Source organism: Fundulus heteroclitus, chromosome 9 (genome assembly GCF_011125445.2).
Source record: "Fundulus heteroclitus isolate FHET01 chromosome 9, MU-UCD_Fhet_4.1, whole genome shotgun sequence".
Lineage (NCBI taxonomy): Eukaryota > Metazoa > Chordata > Actinopteri > Cyprinodontiformes > Fundulidae > Fundulus > Fundulus heteroclitus.
In genome coordinates, this window is record NC_046369.1 from 5,695,611 (window position 1) to 5,719,332 (window position 23,722).

Below are 23,722 nucleotides of genomic sequence, written 5' to 3' on the forward strand. Positions count from 1 at the left end.
AGTTTTATTTAGCCTCACCATTTGGTGCCATTTTCAGGTCTTGCCACAGATTCTCAGCTGAATTAATTTGCCTAGGCCATTCTAACATGTGAACATGCGTTGATCTGTAGCATCCCACTGTAGCTCTGGCTGTATGTTTAGGATCATTTTCCTGCCAAAAGGTGAACGTCCATCCCAGTCTCAATACTTCTGCAGCCTCTAACGGGTTTCCTTTCCAACTCGCCCTGTGCAGTTTTCACAGTCGTTACATAAATGGCCACTGTGTGCTCTAGAGCTATTTGTGTCTACCAGCTCTCGGCATGCTCTGCTCTCGACCCCCGCCTGCCCGCTCTTCAGTGACGTGGGGCTGACTTCTGCAGCTGAACGTTTTCTGTACTATGTAAAAACAGCCAATTCAAACTTTTTTCATGTTCTTCCCACCCCGGCTATGAGAAAAAACGCTTTTTGTTCTCATGGAGTATGTAGCACGCTTCAGCATCTTGTGCCCTACTCTACCATCTACCACAGTGATCTGTGAACACCAATGTCCTCTGAGGCCTTCACATAACAGCTGATATTAAACTACACATGGGTGGACCAATGAGGCCACTTCTGAAGGCAATTGATTGCACTGAATTTCAATAAAGGTTAAATTTATGCTAAACTTTTCAGATTTTTTATTTGTAAAAAAGAAAAAAAAAACATTCTACTTCCACTTTACAACTTCTTTAGGTTGTTCTAGAACAGGGGTCACCAACCTTTTTGAAACTGAGAGCTACTTCATCGTGTCATATGAAGCGCTACCAGTGCTGACCTTTGAACTACAAGAGCTCAAGCTCACCCTAACTTTACGCAATATAAATATGTTTTAAATGCTTTTGTCATTTTTAGATCTATGTAAATACAATTATGATTAAAAAGGAAGAGCAGCTGAATAATATAGCACTGGAGGCTTGTGCTATTTTTTTGGAACAGGCTTGTGGGCACCACCTGTGGTCCTCGGGGGCTACATGGGGAAACATGTTGGTGACCCCTGGTCTAGAATTTTAAATACATCCCAGTAAAATATATTAAAGCATGTGAATCCTACATGACAGAATGTGACTAGTTTGGCAAGGCACTTCATGCACCATGCATCTTAAAACCATTTTACATCAACTGGTGACATGTTAGCAGTGCTAGCAAGTATTTTCCCCAACGAAATACAAAACAATAAAAGGACCATTCCTGTTTTGCCGTTGCCTGTGTGCACCATTCCTATCTTAATTTTAGGCTCAGGTTGCTATAGGTTACCGCGGTGCTGCAAACTCTTTTTTTACTTCTCTGAGAAAACGGCATAAACTCACATATCTGTGAACGACAACACAGAACACAAAATGCAGTTTTAGAGCTACCTTATCAAGCTGTCCGTTTGCTGCATGATTGTTACAGAAACAAAACACTCGTTTTAAGTCACACCCAAAACGGAGAGGCGAGCGCAGACAGCCGGCGCGCGTTTTCTCTCACCTGTGCGAGTTGACCTGCAGGACAGGTTTGTAAAGCTGGGGGATCTTCCTGTTGATGAGGGGCTGCAGCGCCTCCTTCAGTCTGTGGTAGTTCCTCTCCAGCTCCCTCTGGTACTCCTTCTGGTCCGGGCCGATCAGGCTCTTGTTCTTCCGGAGGGCGTCTTCGCACCTTTTGGCAGGAGGAATGTTGCGTGAGTTTGAGCAGATCAGGGTGACGCTGAGTCCCAGCTTCCATCACTCTGCTTGTGAAACGTAACGCACCTCTTTGTGAAGTCCTTAAAGCACAGGCGGAGCTTGTTGTGGTGGCGATACAACTTTGGGTCACTTGGGATTTCTGACAGGAACACCTGAGCCACCTCCAAAGGACCCTAAAAAGGTCAACCAATTTAAAGCTTCTAGTTGAGCATCAAGGGGGGGATTAAAAAAAGTCTGTTTTTATTTCTCTCTCATGTCTAACCTGGTTCACAGTTGTGCCCACAGATCCCTGCAGGACCATCTGCAGCATTTTGGCATCAGCAGGGTCCTGATGGGTGGCAAAGGCCAACTCCTGCGTCTTCTTCTGCATATCCTCTATTGCCACCTCTATGGGCGTGGAAATAATCTGGAAAAAGAAAACAGTGTTGAGATTTGAATCCGCCCAATAATATAATATACTAAACCATATTTTTCTAATCTGTAAAGGCCAGTGAGTGTTTACCAGGATGTGGCTTCATGCCACACCTGCATCAACTTTCCTCGTCAGAAGCTTTTTTTGGCTTACTTTCGTTATTGTCATAAGCCTAATAACTAATAGTCGTCAATAAATTAGGATATCCGTTCTGATGAGGCTCGTTTGTCAGATTATAAACGCATACGTTGTTGTGTAGCCTTGAATTTATTTATATTTAAAGGAGCAGTAAGCGATATTTCACCGCCCTGCCCCTCCTTTCCCTTCTCGGGCGTTGCCTCCTACGCGCGAATTTGTAAAGGACGAAAACACAGCAAAACAGCGTCACCTTTTGGAGGAACATGTCTAGAGAAGAACTAAGTAACTCATAAGTTTATAACGCTGTTAGAAAGATAACATTTTGATCTGCTGGGGGTGCTCTCCGCCATGTTGCTCCTACGCTGCGTGGATCTGATGGTGGCATTTTAAGGGCAGGGAGGGGCTGAGCCCTGAGTGGCGGCTGTTCACATGGAGGTATACACACACACACACACACACACACACACACACACACACACACTCACACGGTCCGGCTATGTAAACAAGAGACTGGAGAACACAGAGAGCTGTGTTGTGACATCATATCATAATCCATCTGAAATATCACCTTTACTTCATCACATCATTTTTTAATTATTTCTAAAATATTGAAATGTGCTTATTGCTCCTTTAGAGTAAAACAATGGAAAATAAAATTTCTGGATAATTTAACCATAAATCACAAAAGTTATAGAACGGATTAATGAAACTTGATGACCCGGTTTTTGGTTTTTTTTATGTTTTAACGGTTTGTGCATGCTTTGCTGCTCTAAGCATATTTTATTTTGCAGGACGACGTCCAAAAACGGCTCTTTAGACTGTAAAGGTTGCTGACCTCTGACCTGCTCTTTTAAGCACAATCAACGCATGTTTAACAATGTTGAGGTCTGGCTCTTTCCAGGAGTGTAATGTGGGTTTTTGGAGATGTTCTCCTCAGTAAAGTGACCTTAAGCTTTCAGACAGACCATTTAAAGCTAGTAGGTGCCACCACCATGGTTGACAATTGTTCAGAGAGCCTCGGAGTAACTCCTGAAAACAAAACATGTTCTCATTGTGGTCAGATAGTCCACTCTTTGTCTGGTCTGACAGTAAATCCTTTCTCCAGAACTTAAAACTTGTTGATTTTGGAGCAGGGGCTTCTTTCTTGGCCTTAAAACCCTGGTCAGCGGCAGGAACTCAACCAATCAAATGAGCTCATTGCTTGTTGATAGAGCTGAGGTGCAACGTTTTAAGGGACATTTAACCCAAACAATCATGTTTTTAGACAGGTTGGAATTATTATATAAGACTGGGACATTGCTATATCTACAACTCGGTATATAATAAATACAACCTAGAAAAAGGACTTTGCTAACACCATTATTAAGACTAAACCTTACTGGATATTCACGGTCAAGATGGCCGCACGGAAAACGTCTGACCGACACTGAAAGTTGTTTGGGTGTATTAACGTACAAGATTAGTCTTGGTTTACAAAAGTACGGCACCCATCTTGGATGCTGCTGTCAGTCAGCTGGCTCCTTATCCAGCGCGTCTTTTCCTTCCAACCCCTACCTCCTCCTTGTGGATGATGTTGATCCTGGTCTTGATGTAAGGAAAGGCGTGCGAGGTGGTGAGGATGGTCTTGCGTTTAAATTGCTCGTGCAGGTCCCCGTGGGCCCGGCCATCCAGGGTGAACGGGGTGCAGTACACAAAACGCCTCAGGTTGTAGTTCTTATCGAAGTAGGTGATGCGGTCTTTCATCTCGTAAGTGTCGAAGTACGGCTCCACGTATGTGATCTGGACGAAGGCCTGCGGGAAATACCAGAGATAAAAAGATCTTCAGGCGTCTAAACGGACCCATATGCCAGTACGTCCGACATAAAAATAAGGCTTCGGTTAGCACCAACCTTATTGGGGTCAAGTTTGCACTTATCTACGGGGTTGGAGTCCTTAATGACCTCTACCTGTTCCTCTCCAAATCGCTCCCCATAGAAGTTCTAGAAAAAGAGGGCAGAGTCTTTACACGTCTAGAGCCACATAATGATCGGTGCAAACAGTTCAGTAGTTATCTTTTAGTTCAGAAATGACAGGGGTTGAGGAGATGCTTACCTCGAGCCGGTGAGAGATTTCAGCCAGCTTGGTGATGGCCGGCTCTTTGTACACAAACTCCTGCTCGTCCAAGTCGCCGAGCTTTGAGCCATAAAAACCGACTCTGAAGTACGTACCAAACATCCTCTTCCCGTCCTATGAGCAGATCAAAACCTCTGTTAGAGGAATCTCTTCAGAATTAGACAAATGTCAATATATCGATCCTCTATATCCAAACGTAAAGCATAATGCCGTTAGATATGGAGAAATCCCTAACGTTGTGTTTTCTGTGGTGGTCGCTGGTGCACCAGCGCAGACTTGTGAATGCCAAAAAAGGCAATAAACGGGGAAAAATGTCTATTCTTAATGTGCTGGTGAAGATTCTCAGTCATCCAGGTCATGGTCATTCCAAAAAAGGTAAAAAACAAAGCAACTGGACTTGTTTTCCGTAGTAGAAGACGTTTCGCTTCCTCTCCAGGAAGCTTTCTCAATTCTGGAGAGGAAGCGAAACGTCTTCTAACTACGGAAAACGAGTCCAGTTTTTTTGTTTTTTACCTTTTTTGGAATATTCTTAATGTACTCAAAAAAAAAATTTTTTTTCAAGAAAACACACATTTTAATATTCAAATGAGTTGCAAAGTTAATAGAAAATATAGTCAAAACACTGACAAGGTTAGAAGTACTGATCTGTACTCGAAATAATAATTTTGTCCTTCAAACTTTTTTTTGTAAAGAATCCTCAATTTGGAGAAATTACATCCCTGCAGACCTTTGGCATTCTGTCAGTTTATTGAGGTAATCTGAGGAAGTGCCCCCCCATGCTCCCTGAAGCTCCTCCCACAGGAGGAAATGGCTTGATGAGCACTTCTTACACGGTCAAGGTTGGGATCTGGTAAATGTGCTGCTCCAGTGTAGACAAAATACCACGTTGACAATGTCTAGGCTATTTCTGATTTTTTTTTATTAAAGAAAACAATACTTTATTAAAAATATAAGGTAATTTCTAAGTGACCCCAAACTTTTAAGTGGTAGTGTGTATATTGGTGCGTCATTTATGTGAAAGTCTGTTTTATAGAAAGTTTATCGGCCTTATTCGCAGAATAAATTACTAGCCCCAAACGATACAATTTGTGGAGCAGTGTCAATGAATGTATGGGTTTGACTGTATACTCTGATAGGTTCCTTAAAAGATATGTATTAAAAAGATGTCCTTTGAAACGTACGAGCTCATTGAAAAGTAGGAAAAGTGAAAAGGTAGAGGAGAGAACTGACAGATCAAACATTAATTGTCTCTATCTTGAAATGTGTTGAGGAATCAGACTGATAAACAAATTAGATCCAAGTAACATGGGCAACACGAGCCGTGGTGTCCAGCATGCAGCGCCGAGCTTCTGCTTTACTGCAAGGCATTACAGAGGGTCAGGCTCGGTCCGGCATTATTTAATACTGTTTTATTAATTAAGCAAACCAGCATTATGATAGTTCTGCAATACTGCCAGTAGATGGCGCCACGTCTGTTTATATGTGTTCATTGTGCCCGGTGCTGGGTTCTATTTAGCCTACAAAAGGACTATCAAAACATTATCAAGATGTACGCTTGGTGTATATAACCTTATTTTATCATGATTAAATGGTTTTTGGTCTTTTTTAAGCATATCACGTGGCTATATACTTTTAAAAGCAGTGTATTTTCTATAATATATCGAGTCAGAGTTAGAGTTAGAGCTTCATTAGGCCAGTTAGAGAGACCAAGACTTTTAGCAGATAACAGGAAGGCTGAAGATAATACAGCAAACTTCCTCCGTCTCATTCTTTGAGCTTTCAACCTGACGGATATGGAACATACTGGACTGGGAAATGTCGACAGCATTTTGGAAATCTCTCTGTTTGTGAAAGGATCTGCATTTTCTAGGGAATCCACCGTTTACAGTTAGGAATGATAACCACACAAATCGCTAATCATTCATACTGCCCACTCCAAAAGATTTCCTTCGTTTTAAATGAGTAAAACCTTTTACTGGTTTTAAATGCATAGGACAGGAAACACTTGCACACACAAACACGTAAGTACCACTGTTAAAATCGTTAAATTGCTAGATTTTGGTGATGTAAATAAATACATATAAAAACATTTCTTAAAGAGAAATCAGATTCAGCTAAAATAAGCATTTGCAGGTAAGAGCTTAAAAAAAACAGATCTACAGAAAATTAGCATCAGTAAGTATTTGGGAGAAGCACAAAAGCCTCTGAAAGTCCAGTTCAACTGTTTTTTTTTTAATAATTAAACAGAGGACTAGAACATACAGAGGAATAAGTAAACTGAAATAAGAACAGATATTAGCAGCTATTATTCATATGATCAGTATCAAAGCGGACACTTTGTGAATCAAAGTAGCAGGAGGGGAAAATTTTTTCTGTTATCTTTAGATAAACATGAGATTTAGAAAATTCTATCCTGAGAAACACACACAAAAAAAAAACCATCAAGAAACCCTGAACAGCAGTTTAAAGGCAGCCTATTCTTTACACTGAGGATAATCAGTGATGAGAAAATGACCAATCAGCTTCACATACTTTAAATTCTGGTCTGCACAGATAAGAGGCAAGAAGCTCAACAAGTGAGAGAAAACCCGAGGAGAACCAGTGTGTGTTTAAGAGAGTGCTGGTGTGTGGACGTGAATGTTGGACTCTAAGATGACAGCAGCAACATTTCCTTTGCAGGATATCCAAATGTAAAGGTTTTCAAAACATAGAAAAAGAAATATTCCAATGCAATACTTTCAATACCCTTAAAGCTAATGCACTTACCACAAGACACAATTAAGTAAAGTGGGAGGGAAGGGTCAGCAACCGGGCAAATCAAAAAGGAGAAAACAGAACAAATTTTAATCAGGATGGGGTTGCCCCACAGAATCAACAAAAACAAGACAAAATAGCACACAAGATCAAAAATATCTCCAGTAATGTGAAGAAAATGATTTAAGGTTCCAGAACATGCAAAGGCAGACAAAGACGAAAGTAAAAAATAAAAAATAAAGGCAGAAATCGAGAACCTTAGCCCTGAAACACACCATGCACCCTTCGTGCAACTCCAAAAGCAACCAGAACCTGAACCGACTCATGCAACAAGCCATGAAAACTCACTCAGAGGTTAATACTGTTAACACAATGAAAGGATGGATGGGAAATCATAATGATTCAAAATCAGGGGTCGATTTAGTTCATAGAATTAAAAGGAAAACGTCCAAAAATGATAACAAATTAAAATCAATAGGAGAAATTAAGTAACTCAAAGATAACTGTTAGTTGAACCCTTTCAGGAGAAAAAAAAAAAAAAAAAAAAACTGGCAGCTTCCTTAATCTGATTCCAGCTTCGACCCAGAGTTAGCAACACCTTCGTTTGAAAAAGGCTCATTAAACTGAGTGCGGCAAGAAAGATCCAAGACCCTTCCGTGTGTCAACAGTGTACTGAAATCGAGCCCTGTGGGTGAAGATGAGGTGGGATGAAGAGTGGCAGCAGACGGTGTCAGTCGATGAGCGAGCGCTGACCGACACCAGCAGACAGACAGAAGACGGGGGCGGATTAGGCGCGGATTTGTGCTGGCGATGCATTCGTGTCGAGCTTTATTTTTTATTTTTATTTTTTTTAGTCATTAGTGTCATCTCGTGGCTGTCATGCACAGCCCCTCAGCGCCGTCACGCCCCGGAGACGTAACGAAGAGCTCCTGCGGCTCGAGAAGATGAGGGGGGGGAGAGACATGAAGACAGGCGAGGGCTGTGGTGAATGTGCGCAGCAGCATCCCCGGCGGGGCAGACGGTCGGGAAATGTCTGCGGCTGTTAATGGGCCGAATGAATGAAATAAAGCAAAGAGCAACAGAACGCTCACAGCTGGCGAATAAAAAAAAAAAAAAAGATGAGAGAATAAATAAAGACACAAAATAGAAAAAAAAAAAAAAAAGAAAAAGAAACATGAGCAGGGCCAAGCAGGAACTATGTAACCACCTACCTCCCAGCCAGTACTCTGTGTAACAAAGAGAATACAGGACATGTGAAGACAGGACATTGGCAACCACCACACACAGCTTGGTGCACACATGCACAGGATGATATAACCAAGAGAACAACCCGCCTGGAAGCTACTCCATTTTAAGAGCAATACACCTAAAACCAAATTATTAAAATCAAAAGGAAACTATCCTTAATAATCCCTTTTTGGTCACCGCTAAGTTTTAGCAAAGCAGAACCCACGTTAGAATCTGGCATCCTTAATACGAGTCAAACCACTTGCCAAAGTTGGACCTGCCCCTGACTTCTCATGCCTCCTTTAGTTCTTAACAACAAAAATTATAGAAAGCTTGCCAGGAGCCTAACACATCAAAAAAATAAATAAAAAATAAAGATACTGGAAATAAAACGGTAAAAAAATAACATCGTGCAACATTGTGTCTGTGTAAAAGCCGGTTTCACTGCTTGGTTCAAAATGGTGATGAATGCAGAAAATAGCCTTGGGTCTTGTGTCCATTGGTTTTATCGATGTGACCGGTGGCGGGGATGATAAAAGTGCACATTTCAGAAAAAGGTGAGGGTTATGTTTGGGCTTTTTCACTCTGTGTCGATTTTTAAAATGACTTCTCGCAAAACCTATACATGAGCAACTCAAAAAGCTTAAAACAACGGTGGATGGTCGTCCAAACTGCATAATTTTCTGATTTTTATTTTCTAAATGAACATTTGATCCTGACAATTTTAAACTCTAAGCAGCGTTAAGTCATCTTCCAGTGTTCTGCATTTACCTGATGCACAATTTTGCTAAAGGCTTCCTGCAGTTTACCATGGATAGTGGCCAGCTTCTTGGCGTCCCTGTTGGCTTCATGGATTGGGATCAGTACCTTGTATACTTCATTCACTGCCTCATACATGCCCGCCTGTGGAGAGGGGCAACGTCAATAAAAGAACAATTATTCAATGAAACAAATTAGGAAAAAAGCAGCATGTTTCTACTGTAGAAAGCTAAAACTAAAAGCTGCTAACATTGTTTTTTTATCCATAGAAAGGAGTCCCAGCACAGTATTTCTTCGACGGTGGCTCTTTCATGTCAGACTTACTACTGCTATTAACTAAGAGCAATTTAATTGCTTTTCTGTCCATAGAAAGTACCCCTGGTCACAGAAACGCTGTGTTTTGCCATTTCTCTTTTTACTGGCTAAGACCATTAACAGAGCTAATACTGCTGCTAACAATGCTCTCTATTGTTTTTATTCTGTCAATAGAAAGTTCCCCTGGCCCAGAGTTTCTGTGTTTTGGCACTTCTCTTTCCTGGATAAGGCCATTAACGGAGTTATTACTGCAGTTAACAATGTACATTCATTCATCACTTTTATTCTGTCCCATAGAAAGTACTCCTGGCTGTGTGCTTTTGTGTTTCTAACCTCTTTATTCTGGCTGAGCTATTGCAGTCGTTACCAATGGGTTTCTCTGTCCCATAGAAAGTACAGGGCAGTGAAAGGGAACGCCCAGAGCGGGGTTCTTCGTTTCTATCTCTATATCTTTTCAGCACAAATACTTTTCAGTACCGTGGTGTGAGATTTGTACCGAATTGAATCTGCATATATAAATAGAACTGAACAGAATAAAAGCATATTTCAGGAGACGATTATAGGATTGATATAAAAACTAACCAATGCTGTCATTTTCCTGTCTAATGTGAAAAAAGAAAGAGAGTAATGTGCCGTAAACTCCTGGACCGGGCCACATGAAGATAAGAATGTGTCTCTCACCATGGAGAAAGAGGCAGCCGCCTGCTCCAGGAGGCCCACGAGACCGATTTCAGTAAAATACTTTCCGGAGCAGATCCCCTCTTCATCTGGTGACACCACATCATCAGACACAGCAGATTCCTCCAGCACGTTTGAAGAAATGTTCTGGAGATCATAGAGTGATGCATCAAAACAGAACTACATGGTTGGATTCATTTATTTGCAAACCGGATTTCATTGCTACCAGAAGGGTCCTTACCTGGAAGGTGACGCAACCTACGGGGAGGTATTTGCGGTCCTCCAGCATGCTCAGGTACTCTGCCACGAGGGCGGCGCTGTGCACCAGGCACTGGGCGGCCTCGGCGTGATTATTCCGCTCGGAGTGTTTTCCGGCCATGTTCTGGAGCCACGTCAGACGCAGGTCTGGAGAAGTCTGGTATCCTTTGGCAATCCTAAAGGTTAGAGCAAAGGGAAAGGACACAATAGATATGCTTAAATGCTATATCAATCAATCAATCAATAAAGCAATCAAATTTTATTGTCAATTACAATTTGCATTGCAATCGAAAAATCAGTTCCAGTACAACCGTCCATAACATACACTTAAACACTTAAATATAATGAAGAAACGGTTTCTTGGTTACTTGTGTGTTCGGTACCTGTACATGAGATCTATCAACATCTCAGGATCTTCTTGGTGTTCCTTCATTTTCACTGTGTCAGACAGGATCATGTGCAGATTAAACACAAGGTCTTGGACCTGGTAGGGGGGGAAAAAAAGATGAACTTGAGCTTCATTTAATTTGCACTAGCAAATAAAACGATGATTAAAGGTAATACACATCTGAGTGACAAATTAGTTTGATTAGTGCCTGATCGGGGAAAGTTGTCTCTCTGAGTTCCAGGTCTTCCTCTGCATAGGTGAGGATGGTTTTCAACGAGCGACGGAGAAACTCCTCGTTGAAATTCTGCGACGTTCCCACCAGCGAGGACAGAGACATGGTCACTTGCATTTTCACTCGTGCAAAATTCTACAAATTGCAAACACAAATAGAAAAAAGGGGGAGGAAATGAAGAAGCGTGTGACAGATGCACGGTGGCGCAGTGGTTAGCACTCTTGCCTCACAGCAAGAAAGGTTCATTCTAAAAGCCTAGCATGTCCCAGCAGGGGCCTTTCCTCTGTGGAGTTTGCATGTTCTGCCTGTGTCTGCGTAGGTTTCCTCCGGGCGCTGCGGTTTCCCCTACCACTAAAAAGCATGCTGGTCAGGTCGGCCATTAGTGGTGCCACGCTTAGACGCAGCAACTAAGGCTAACCCTCCATCTGAGCTGCCAAATTTCGTTTATGTTCCTTTTATGATAAATGAAGCATCTGAGCCCCCCGCTGTTCACTCTGATAACACACTACTGCGTCCCCAGGTTCACCACCAATCACATCGTGAGGTTTGCAGACGACACAACGGTGGTGGGCCTGATCAGAGACGACAACGACCGGGACTACAGAGAGGAGGTGGAGCAGCTGATGGGCCAGTGAGAGACAACAGCCTGATCCTGAACGTGGAGAAGACGAAGGAGATCAACGTGGACTTCAGGAAGAACCGGCCTCGCCATGCTCCTCTGCTCATCAACAGTTCAGATGTGGAGGTGGTCAGCAGCACCAAACTTCTCGGGGTGCACATCACAGACAACCTCAGCTGGTCTGTGAACACCACGTCACTGGTCAAGAGGGCTTATACTTCCTGCGGAGGATGAGGAGAGCCCGCCTGCCCCTGCCCATCCTCACAACCTTCTACAGCAGCACCATAGAGAGCATTCTGACCAGCTATCTCTCTGTGTGGTGTGGAGGCTGCAGCGCCTCCAACTGGAAGAACGTGAAGAGAGTGGTGAGGACAGCAGAAGGGATCATCCGGGCTCGTCTTCCCTCCATTAAGGACATTTCATCCCAGCGCTGCGTGTCCCGAGCTCATAACATCATCAGAGACCCCTCACACCCCCATCATGGACTGTTTCCCTCTGCTTCCCTCTGGGAAGAGGCTTCGCAGCATCCGCTGCAGGTCCACCAGGCTCTGCCATCAGACTGTTGGACTCTAAACTGGACTATGCACCACATTTGCATCTTTATCTGGCACTACCAACATTGCCGAACTTTTATTATCCATTTAAATAGTACACAACTCAATGTTTGTTGCATTTTTGCACATACTATTTGCACTGCACGATACTTTTGCATACAAATGCCTTTTTGCACCATTATTTTTGCACATAAACAATGGTTGAACAATTCCTGCACACTGTTCTTGCACAGTTTCTCTCCTGCATTGTTACATTCTGATCACTGCTGCACTTTATATTGTTATATATGTTATCTTATTCCAACTGCAATCTCATTACACTGTCGTAAGCTGTATGCAACGAAATTTCGTTCTATATGCACTCTGTACATACAAAATGACAATAAGGTTGTCTAAGTCCATCTTATCCTTATGTGTTATGCAGAAAAAAATGACCTATCTGCCAAATATTTACTTTTTATCTGTGTTGATAATTTTTTGAGGCCATCTCGGCTTTTATTTCTTTTGAGTTCCAGAAAATCTAATTAAATCACCAAATGTATTCAACCCACATTTGGGTCAAGCCTGAGTCCTTTAGACCACTGAATCAAACTGGTTAATGTAGACACATGACAGCATAAAGTTTTGCTGAAAATCTTCATACCGGCAGCGCCGATATCTAAAATACTTTGTACGAGTTTATAAACATTAACTGCAACAACACTGGATAATAAATGCTGTGATCCATCTGATACACAGCATTTAGCGTTGGAAGCATTTCAGTCGTACTTACGTTACCAATCTCAAAGTTTTGCCTCATGAGGAGGTAGAGGGATGCGCTGGCGTGGGATCTGATGGTACCGATGCTACTGCTGCAGCTTCTCAGGAGTCGCAAGCACAGATCAGCACACTGTTCCGTTTCCTCCTCAAATAGCAACTCTGGGAACTTTACAAAGCAGAGATCAGCACAAAATGAAAAAAACAAAAACAAAAAAACAACGTAAAGTGTTCCAAAAAGTCTAGAAATGCAACCTTGGAGACCAGGGCCCTTTGTGTGGCGAAACAGTGCTGAAGGTAGAGGGCGCTCTGGTTGCAGGCCATGCTGTGAAGCAGCACCTTCAGCACCCCGCCCAGAATGCTCTCCTTCGTTTCTGTCACTGACGCCGTCTACAAGAAAAAAAGATGAGGAGACCGTTTTAGAAGAAAATCAGATGCGTAACAAAAAAATTATAAGCATGTTGGTTAAGATGTTTAGTTTGTGTAAGGACCTTTACAAAATAAAGAAAAGGAAAACAAACGGGAATCTGGACATCTGTTGCTACTGCGTGTTTGCTTGCTTACTAGTACAATGATCTCCAAAGTATCAAGAATAATTAGGTTGGCCTCTGTCGCAAGGTTCCCGTCTATTAGTGCTTCGTGTTCCAGCTCGGCTCGTGTCCTGGGATCATGACAAATAGACAGGAGTAAGCAAACCACACACTGCACTCCTACATTACAACGCTAATGTTGAGGCCCCGATTAATGCAAGTCAGCGATTTTTTTTTCCCCCTAGATGATTTAAAACAGTTTCAGGGTCCTACAATGGTTTTAATGGTCAAATCTCCTTATTTTCCAGACTCAAATTAACAGACTCCTCAGTCTGTTTTTAAAGAATAAAATCAAGATACCTATACTCCTGCTGTAGACATTTATATTTAGGTTATGCTATAAAATAAAATGAAAATTATAATACTAATGAAAATAAAAACAGACTAGGCGGACTGCTAATCAAGTTGGAAATTAAAAATTTATTCCCCCACAATTTTCAGTGAAAATACAAAAAAAAAAAACTTTAGTTAAATTTCAGACTTTTTAGGACAATTCAGGAACGCTTTTGCTTAAATCTGAGTCTTGAATTAAAAATGACTCTGAGAGTATCCAGGGCTGCACTGAAAGTAACATAATAATCCAATAAGTAATAAATATAAATATAAATAAGTAATAAATAAATCCAACACATTTCCAGAGTGTGCTAGTGTTGAATGAATGTCTTCTAACATAAGTCACGTTAACCTTTAGGATAGCTGTTATGTATGTATGAAGGCCTCTTCCCTTGCTTTAAAGCTGACAACATAAACTGAAAGCTCATGATTATGTTGATTTGTTTGTGGACCCCTGGCCCGCCGCCGCCTGCTGCAGGCTGGTACTTCATCTCAATGCTTTCTGACACTTTTCTCCTGCACCGCCACACAGCTTAGTGTAGCCAAACAAGCAGCACAGATCAGAGTTTTAATACAGACCGACACCAACACCGTAACGCACTGAAACTGGGTGCAAACTTTCCAGTTAATATTTCAAATTAATTTTGCTTTCTGAAAAATAACGTGGGAATATTTATGAATAGGAGAACCTAAATTAAATATTCAGCTAAATGAAACCACAGTTAGTGTTGAGGGTTAGACTAATGAAAGTAAGCAATTCGGGAAAAAAAGCCGTAAAAGGCCAGGACAGAAACGCTGATCAGCGATAAAACTCTAGAATTTAGAGACTGAACAAGGTGTAGTTCGTGTTGGAACTGACTTTAGTGGTGAACAAACTCAGTTTTAGCCTGTAGGTGGAAAACTATCTGAAGATCTTAAATCTACAGGGGCTAAATTATCCACATTAAAATATATCAAACTATAACCTACTTTATTATTGTATAAACAATTAGAAGAATCCATAACAAATCAAATTGCATGCTTTTTTTTTTTTGTTTTTTTTTGCTTTTCGCTCTACTTTCTAGCAGCAGGAATCAGAGACACGTTTTACTGGACTCCCAAAACAAGAAGCATATTGGTTAAATAGCCAAACACACCCACAGCAACCACCATCAACCCCAAAGCATGACGTTACCAGGACAAAGGGAGGGGTAAGGGATTCAGGAGGTCAGGATATGGGAGGGGGGGGGGCTGTGTTTATGCCATCATGACCATGTGAGACTTAAAATGCTAAAAATGGAGATCAAACCTCGATAACACCCTTGCATTAACGGCTTCTGTGTGTGACAGAAAGATCGAATAAATCAAGAAAATTATTTACTGACTGGTTCAAAGTCCAGTCCGTCGTTTTGTAACTGAAACAAACATTTCGTTTTCCAATTCGACTGGCTCACTTCCCACATGCATGACAAACACGCCTTACAGGAGGCTCTAAAGCGGAGGGCAACTCGAAGCAGCACACGACAGATGCAGGCCATACAATACCTGACTGATCTGTGACTCCTACGTGAAAACACAGCAACACGAGAGAGCAAATGCAAATTAACACAAAAAAACAAAAAAAAAACGTAGGCGGATGGAGAATTTTTAAAACAGTGTGAAATTAAATAAACGCCAAGCAGTAAAGGGATTTTATTTGTTTGCAATGACAGTGGGTATAAATTGAAATAAAAAAGAGGAATTCCTGAATTAAATCAATTTTCTTCTAATCCTATTGAATGTTTTTTTTTTAATCACCAGAAATTACCGCTTATAGAAGAATTTGTGTCAAGAGAACAATCTTATTTAAAAACCTCTCTGAATAACCCTTTTAGCTTTATACTACTATAAAAAAAAATCAAACACACTTCAGAAATCTATGCAACAGGTACGTAGAAGAATGAGAGAAATGTGCAAAAACCTAATGCATACCTGCCTAATATGTATATTTTGTTATCAGACCTTCATGGTTTTGCTTGATGGAGGTCTGTGACCATTAAAGCTTTGTGCCAGACCTTATTCCTCATGACACGTTTAGATGTACTCCAGGTAAAAGACACCCTCACACTGAAAGACTTCTTCTTCTTCATGGTTTTCATTTTTGCATAGAGGCTGTTTTTTATAAAATGTAAGCATTGCTCTGACTTGATATGGGAAAGTATCAGTGTGTAGATATTTTTTATAGCAATTAGCTTTACTGAATGCATTTTCTCATCCCATTCTCCTTTTGATAAAGGCTAAGAGAAATGGACCTCTTCGCCATTTCATATGTGTACCCCATGAAACCGGGGAGTCATACATCAGTTAAAAGATAGTCAGTTTAAACAGTACTTGTATAAAGATTTTAGTGCAAAGGGAGCAAAAGATCAATTTCTTTTACCGTATTTTTGCACAACTTTACCAAATGGGTGCCAAAAGAAAGTGGAGATCAGAACACGTTCAGCCTCCCAAAGAGTGCGTAAACGCATTCATCGAGCTTTCAAAAGTAACAGAATTTTAAATTAAATGGAACTAAATAAAAAATAACATTAAGTTATTTTAAGTTAAACTTTAATAAAAAATAAACATGAAACCAAACACATAAACTAACATGACTCATGAGAAAATATCTCTGTGGACTTGGGGTTGGCTGAGGAGGATAGAAAATCGGTTTAAATAAACCCATTAGCTTAGGACTGCCAACTAAACTCTGGATTTACTTTAAAATACCTCCATCACATTTCCCAATCAGCAGTTTATTGATGCTTTTTTTAATAGACTTGTTGAGATTAACTTTGTTAATTTGTGTCTGCGTATCCTCAAATAAAAAAAAATGCTTGATATTTATTAAAGAATATAAACAGTAATGGTCAAAAAGTAAACCTTCTGGTTATCATATGGCTGAATGTATAAATGACCAGAGCCTTGGTAAATATTAACATTATTTTAGTTCAGACACCCTGAGACTGACCATGACGGTAAACAAGTTCAGACCTTCTGGCACTAAATTAAGAGTTTTTCTGGAAAATGAAACAAGAATGGCAAGAAGTGACTTCTAGAGGAACATACTTGTCCATCCTCTCGCTGTTTTGTCTCCAGTGGGTCATGTCCTTCCTCCATCTGAGGTTTTCTTGACTGCCAAAAGCACTGCCAGATGGACTCCGCTCTAAGTGATGGAGAAACATTGTTTACTTTATTCAGTACAGGTGAAAAAGGTTGTGTTTACCGGGGAAAACATGACTTCTCTTGACAGTGCCGCTATCTAAGATGTTACGATAAGGTACACGTGTCTGCGCTTGCAAAATGTAAGCCGGGGTGTCCGTCGCTCTCCATTTGTGGTAAACAGTAATTTCAATGTTGGGAATTTGTACTTCTATTTGTAAAGTGTCTCGTGAGGACGTGTGCTGTGACTTGGCGCTGTGAAGTTCTCCTTTCTGTCTACATGTTGTGGAAGCAGGTCCACCCACATGTGCGTGCAGCAACGTGTGTAGCCCCACCTAGCTGTCCCCGGCTGCGGCGCACCATCTCCTGCCTGGCGCCGATGCTGCCCAGTATGGCCTCCTCCAGCTTGGCCTTCATGTCTTTGGACTTCTTGAACGTCAAGCTGTTCATGCGCTCAAACGCCTTCTTGCCCTGCATGGTGAACACAACATGGGCCTTGTTTCCACGGATAGCGCCGTGAGTGGAAGGACAGAGAGCACACAGTGGGGAAGTTACTCGCAGAAGAAGCACCCAGCAAGCAAAGCATGTTAGTGGCAAACGTACGCACAGAGCAGAGCAAACAGCAGAGTTGCAGTGAAGCGGGGAAGAGTTTTCGAAGCAACACCAAATAGAATAGAAGTGTCTGCGGCTATTTCGTTATCGCCACAGAGGGCAAAGTCAAAGCCATGTTTGGAATGGGTAAGGAAAATCCACGGAAAGGAACTTTTACATTCAATCTTTATTTGCATTTATTAGCCCTCGTAAAACAAAAAAGCAGAAAAGCATTAAAATAAATTCACCTTTTATTGCAGAAGCATAAACTCACAGTAGAAAATGTCAACCAACCCATTTTGAATTTATGGTTTACTCTTTAAATTGATCAGGGTTTCTAAAAACTTAATAATAGTAATCCATGCGTTTGTATCCCTTGGGTAAAATATGCCGTGACACTAAAGCCCGTCTCTTTCAGACACTAGACTAGATGAAGATCCTGCTCCATCGTGCTCACAGTTGGAGAACCAACCAGGAAAGAGCGGCGTCTTGGGGCCACCAGGTCTCCATAACCATTAGATGCCACCTAAATGCTAACTGGTTGTTAGGGAAGCATCCTAGGAAGAAGCCTGGTATGTCGTTCCATCGCAAACATAAACGTGGCATCTGATAAATGCTAGAGGGACTAAAAGGGCAACAGAGAGCTTTGGTCAGATTGGAGCAGTGTTGTAGTACTCGAGTCCGAGACTCGAACTCGAGTCCGAGTCATTAGCTAAATATAGAGACTCGTGACTTGACTTGGACTTGAGCACTGATGACTCAAACTTGGACTCGAACTCCTACATTCAGATCATTCTGACTCGGAAATTGAGAAAAAGACTTAACTTTTTTTTTATATCATTAGGCTATAATTTTAATATGTCATTAGAATATTATTTGGTGTATGATTTTAATATCTAAATTATTAGTGCAATGTGGTGGAGTGTGTATTTTTTTTTAGTTTAAAAACATGTAGGCTATGCTTACTTTAGTGCGGAACTTGGACTCGACTTGATCAATAGTGACTCGACTCGGATGAGTAGTGGACTTGACTCGGACTCGACTCGGATTTTTTTTTAATGACTTGGACTTGACTCGGACTTGAACACTGGAGACTCGAACCTGGACTCGGACTCGAGGCATAGTGACTTGACTACAACACTGGATTGGAGTAAGATTTTCTACAAGTTAGACACTAGAGCTCCTCCTGAAAGGTGAGGACCATTGTTTTTGTAAAGAAAAAAAATCTGGAAAATTAGGGTTGATAAAAACCAATATCGTTAATGCAATCTTCATATTTAGTATGAAAATTCAATTTTTTCCTGTACAACTGTAGCTCTAGACCAGCTGGGTCTAACATGAAACAATGAATAAGTGGAAAAGCTCATAACACCTACAGCTGGGTGTGGTGGGGGGTGTGGGCCCAGGGAACTTTGGCAGCATGCATGGGGCATCATACCCGGATATTTAAAAGAAAATCTACCGGACACAACTGAAAACTGGAAAGCTGGTCCTCGTTCAGGCCTTTAGCAGCGCAATGATTGAAGACATAAGGTTCACCTTCAACCTCCACCTCCTTCCAGGCCCCCTGACATAAATCGTACAGAACGCTTGTCGGTGAGCTGGAGAGACCCAAGGATGACAGAGGAACCAGGACTCTGAACAATCTAGAGAAATTGTGCAAAGAGGTCAAAGATCCCTCTCGCTGTATGCGCTCAGCCTTGTGAAATTTTAGATAAGATGCTGTCCCCCTGGCAAAAAAAAGGGGGGGGGGTGTTGCACAAAAAACTGCCAGCAGGAGTACCAACAAGAGTGATTTTTTGCTCCTTCGTACAAAATAAATATATTTAAACTAGATGGTACACTGATCTCTATGTGCAACATGATACTACAGCATAAAAGATTCATTTATTTCAAGCTTTTTCTTCTTTTTTTTTTTTTACACATCTTTACCACAGGGGAGAGTGAATTTCTCCATGTCTCCACAACCCATCAGGGATTCTACCTTGTACTCAAAGCAGGAGACGCAGAGGTAGAGGAGATCCAGCAGGCGGTTGAGCTGAGACACGGACAGGTCTGTGAACCACTTCTGCAGCACCAGCTCGTCGGCGTTCTTCAACACCCACAGCAGACAGATCAGCAGGCTGCGGCTCGACTCGGCCGAGAAGCTGCCGTGCTGGCGGCCCGTCTGGAGCGAGTCCCCGGATCAGGACCCAGGGAGGAAACAACAGGAAGTGGACACAAGATGCGGTGAGACACTTTAACCGACGCCGGCGCGGGACTCGTTGCGTCGTGTGGCAAACGGAAAACTACCTGCGAGTTCAGCAAAAAGCTACTGGGCCGCGACATTGGAGACGAAGTGGAGGTGCCGGCTATTGCCATGGCCACATTCTGGTTGATTATACTGTTACCCTCTGCTTCTGCTTCTTCTCCACCGCTACCCGCAGCGGCGCCCTGGGGTCCGCCGGGCCGACCCCACTGATTGTGGGACTCTAATAATACAGGAAAAAAAAAAAAAAGTTACAAATGAGGAAAAAAAAGGTGCATCTATGACAGTGGAAGGTGGCAAATGTTTCTAAAAGCATCCAATTTGGATTTAGACCATGGGGGTTACAAAAGTACACGGTTTAAAAATAGCAAAAGACACGAGATAAGGAATAACGAGGGTTAGAGATTAGCTGGGAGCGTGATGTTAGGGGGCGCCATCCTTTGAAGCTCAACTGATAACCTTAAAGGGTTCAGGGTGATGTTGCTATTTAAAGTCCATATGTTACAGTCCACATCCCTTTGTCCAATCGGTCCCAACCAGGCGAACCTGACTGGAGGAAAAGTTGACTGAAATAAGGCAAGATTTCCAAGATCTGATGAAAAAGCACAGCTAACCGGCCCGTAGTGATCAATCTGTCTACGGCACAGACGGTCGACAAGTATGACTATGAGTGAATACCCCATATCTAAAAGTTACATTATAGTTAATAATTTTTGTTTTGTCAAGCTGTTAATTCATTATAATTAGGATTGCATTAATAAATCAGACAGATCAGAATGGGACAGTCTCTAAAAACCCTGAAAATCTACTGTTTTTTTTCTTATTTATTCAATGCAGCAAAACCAAAAACTTCCACCATTTTCAGTCTGTTAAGACTTTCTAGGAGTTAGAAAGTCTTAACAGACTTAAGATTTTTTTAGGAGACAAAAATCAGATAAAAGTTACGGACAAACACTTTGATGGACACATGAGGACAATTGAATAATTTAGTAAATCCTTTATTTCAAGATGGAGTAAAAAATATCAGAAAGCCTGTATCCCTAAAAAGATTAAAAAAAAAAGACCTTAAAGATAAATTGGAAATCACTTTGTGCCGAGAAAAACCTGAACAATCTGTCATTATGTCAACGCTGCGTTTTTTGGTTTTATTTCTGTCTGCTGTGCATTTCGTAACGTCATTCGTTAACTCAATCTCAAAATACAGTAAGTTCCTCCACTGTACCTGTAAAGTCATGGAGCTGCGGCAGCGACTCCATAACAATCCCAATCAGAGGCAGGTAGAGCATGGCGACCCGGGCCTTGACCTCCGGGTCGGCATAACGAGGGTCCGAGTCGTGGCTTGACAGGAGGTTGTGAACAACGCTCACCACTTTCTTATGGAGACCAAACATTCTGCAGCCACACGGTTAAACAGAGAGCATAAGGACAGGCAGCATTTCCATGTAACGTCTAAACAGAACCCGTTGGATCACAAACATACGAACCCTTCGTTGTCTGGGTCCAGTATTACAGACAGCTCGGACAGCATGAGCCCCGCCAGATAGTGTTGCTCCCTGAACGGGATGGAGAGCTCAAACATGTTGGCTATCTTCTGGTCCTGGACGTGAGTGGAAAACCCAGAGCTCTGTTTTAAGAAAAAAGGCAACGCTCTTTATGGGGCCTGTGGCCATTTTTAATGGGACTACCTCAGCCTGAGGTTCAGAAATGCGTTGGGGGACGGGGGACGGGGGGGGACGGTGTCTGACTGACCTGTGAGGTTGCTGAGGACACAGACGGCGAAGGCGAGGCGGGCGGGGTCAGCAGGCTGCAGGGGAGATTCAGGGTGACGTAGTGTTCGTGGCTGCACACGATTCTGAGAAAATCAAGCCGCAAAGACTCCAGAGTTGGGTTCTGCAAGGCGTAAAGCTTTGTCGACACCTAAACGGAGAAAATAGAGAACAGGGATAGAAACCTTCCTGCAAAGTCAAACTTATCATTTCAGATCGACTGGGCTGGCTGTCAAAAATCCCCAAATTAGTACTTTATGCGTCTTTTAGAGCTGTGATAGAATAGGACATTCTTTATTTACAAATCTTTTTGCAGAAATCAGTCATCAAATGCGGAAATGTAACTTGCATACAATTCTGAAAGTAAATTTCCAGAGTTCTCACATTTTCTTTGCCGATTTTAAAAGTAAAAACACTGAACTATACTATACTTGCATTTGAATATTTCTACTGTGGCCAGGCTTTAATATCTGAAACCTGTGAAAACAGGAGACCAAAAGGGAGGAAAGATGGATAGATAGAAAAAAAATAACTGATAAACAAATAGAAAGATGGAAGCTAAGGCTGCAACTAATGATTATTTTAATAGTCGACTAATCTAACTATTATTTTAGTCGACTGATCACAATAACTTTTTCAGTTGCTTGTAAACCTATTTTCATTCACTCCGTCTACACACTTTTGAATGTATCTTTATTGCCTCTTGTTGCCACAATCCTTTATTTTATTCATCCATATAATATTAATTTTAAATTTAATTGACTTCATTTATTTTCAGTATTACCAATATATCTATCTAGATATATAGATATTTCTTTACTGTTAAAGGTATAGTGGACAATTTTCAGCTTCAGGTTCGTTAGAGGGCGTGTTTAGGTTGGAAAAGCGGTTCGACATGTGAAATTTTGCAATTGACGTTTTTTCATAGTCGACGTTGTCGATTGCGTCGACTTGTCATTGCAGCCCCAATGGAGGGACAGGCAAATGCATGAATAGATAAAGGGATAAATTGGACAATTCAGGATAAATAGATGGTAGGAACAGAAGAAAAGGCACCTGTTTCCAATACGTCTTGATTAATGTGAAGACAAAGCCTCGGTCCATAACTGATAACAAATCGTTGAGAAAGAAGGCCAGGCTAGTGTTGATCCTCTCCACCAACTCCAGATCCTGAAAACATGACAAGTACAAACAATACATTCTAATTTTAATGCATTGGAGGGTGTAAATATAGGGCCAGCTACATCCGATAAACACTCCCAAGCACCTAGCATGCATCTGAAGAAACTACCTGGTCTTTATTTACCTTCTGGAAGCGAGAAACAATGTCTCCAGCGATGGTGCTGACCAGCGCTGTAATGTCGTCCATAAAGCGCTCAGGAAATCGGTTCTTCCTTGGCGACTCCAAGCGCTCAGTGAAGTAAAGGTGGTGGATAATGCTCTTCACCTGCGATGGAGGTTTTTGATGAGATAAAACATATAACGCCAAGATGTTTGTCTAGAACTTAACTAGAAGAAATCAGCCAGCGTGAAGAGGTCCTCTCCTACCATCAGCTCGAAGAAGAACCAGGCCTGTTGCAGAGCTCCCTCCCGAACACTTCCACTGCTCACCACCCACTGCAGGGCCAGCTCCTCGTGAAAGAGCTGGGCAGCAAATTTGAAACATAAAGGTCGAGAGATGGAGAGGGAGAGACATGGACAGAGAAGGAAACGACAAGCAGCAGAGCCAGAGGGAATAAAAGATGAGGCGCGTGAAAAATGTCTTTACTGGGATATATCTGCAGCTGAGCTATACCTGTAGAGCCCTCTACAGCTATTGCCCCTCCCTGGAAAAGATGTAGAAAAAGCCTTAAAAAAAAAATGTGGCATTTAAAGTTCAGAAGACCAGAAAGATCCAGCCAGGGTTTCTTTAGCAACGGTTATATTGTTTCCACTGTGCCAAAGTGGCCAAGGCCCCCAAAAATGATGCCAAACCTGTACATGTTTGCTGCCAGGACAGGAAAGAAAGCTAGAGACGGGCTCAAGGGCAACAACAGCGAATCAAAATGGCATGTTTAAAACTCCAAAGTTGTTTTTGTTTTTTTGTTTTTCGTTTTTTTGATCGGTCAAGTTTCAAGCATGAACGCAATTAAAAACACCAGATTTAAACTATAA

At 41.8% G+C, this 23,722-nt stretch overlaps 1 protein-coding gene and 1 long non-coding RNA gene across 22 annotated transcripts in view; both read right to left on the reverse strand.

Annotated features, from left to right (window-relative positions):
* The window catches only part of dock7 (dedicator of cytokinesis 7), a 62,376-nt gene that overhangs the window by 1,567 nt on the left and 37,087 nt on the right, over nt 1-23,722 (reverse strand). For 5 of the 21 annotated variants that reach the window (XM_012877982.3, XM_012877995.3, XM_012877991.3 and 2 more), the window contains 26 exons: nt 23,117-23,212; nt 22,875-23,015; nt 22,625-22,738; nt 21,552-21,719; nt 21,287-21,426; nt 21,025-21,194; nt 19,847-20,025; nt 19,539-19,721; nt 17,299-17,458; nt 16,871-16,967; nt 15,329-15,346; nt 13,446-13,542; nt 13,137-13,271; nt 12,898-13,050; nt 10,929-11,087; nt 10,716-10,816; nt 10,316-10,508; nt 10,078-10,221; nt 9,094-9,225; nt 8,307-8,321; nt 4,321-4,446; nt 4,119-4,208; nt 3,784-4,020; nt 1,942-2,085; nt 1,746-1,852; nt 1,486-1,653 (listed from right to left, as the gene is read on the reverse strand). In XM_012877982.3, coding sequence (XP_012733436.2) covers nt 1,486-1,653; nt 1,746-1,852; nt 1,942-2,085; nt 3,784-4,020; nt 4,119-4,208; nt 4,321-4,446; nt 8,307-8,321; nt 9,094-9,225; nt 10,078-10,221; nt 10,316-10,508; nt 10,716-10,816; nt 10,929-11,087; nt 12,898-13,050; nt 13,137-13,271; nt 13,446-13,542; nt 15,329-15,346; nt 16,871-16,967; nt 17,299-17,458; nt 19,539-19,721; nt 19,847-20,025; nt 21,025-21,194; nt 21,287-21,426; nt 21,552-21,719; nt 22,625-22,738; nt 22,875-23,015; nt 23,117-23,212 — 3,467 coding nt within the window. Of the gene's footprint in view, nt 1-1,373; nt 1,394-1,485; nt 1,654-1,745; nt 1,853-1,941; nt 2,086-3,783; nt 4,021-4,118; nt 4,209-4,320; nt 4,456-7,922; nt 8,189-8,306; nt 8,322-9,093; nt 9,226-10,077; nt 10,222-10,315; nt 10,509-10,715; nt 10,817-10,928; nt 11,088-12,897; nt 13,051-13,136; nt 13,272-13,445; nt 13,543-15,328; nt 15,347-16,870; nt 16,968-17,298; nt 17,459-19,538; nt 19,722-19,846; nt 20,026-21,024; nt 21,195-21,286; nt 21,427-21,551; nt 21,720-22,624; nt 22,739-22,874; nt 23,016-23,116; nt 23,213-23,722 lie in introns of those variants that run through there. The other 16 variants (XM_012877996.3, XM_012877986.3, XM_012877993.3 and 13 more) reach the window with 8 other exon arrangements.
* On the reverse strand, nt 5,253-7,101 carry LOC118564120. The gene is made up of 2 exons (XR_004931652.1): nt 6,600-7,101; nt 5,253-6,562 (listed from the first exon to the last, which is right to left on the reverse strand). It is a non-coding gene; the product is annotated as an uncharacterized LOC118564120 (long non-coding RNA).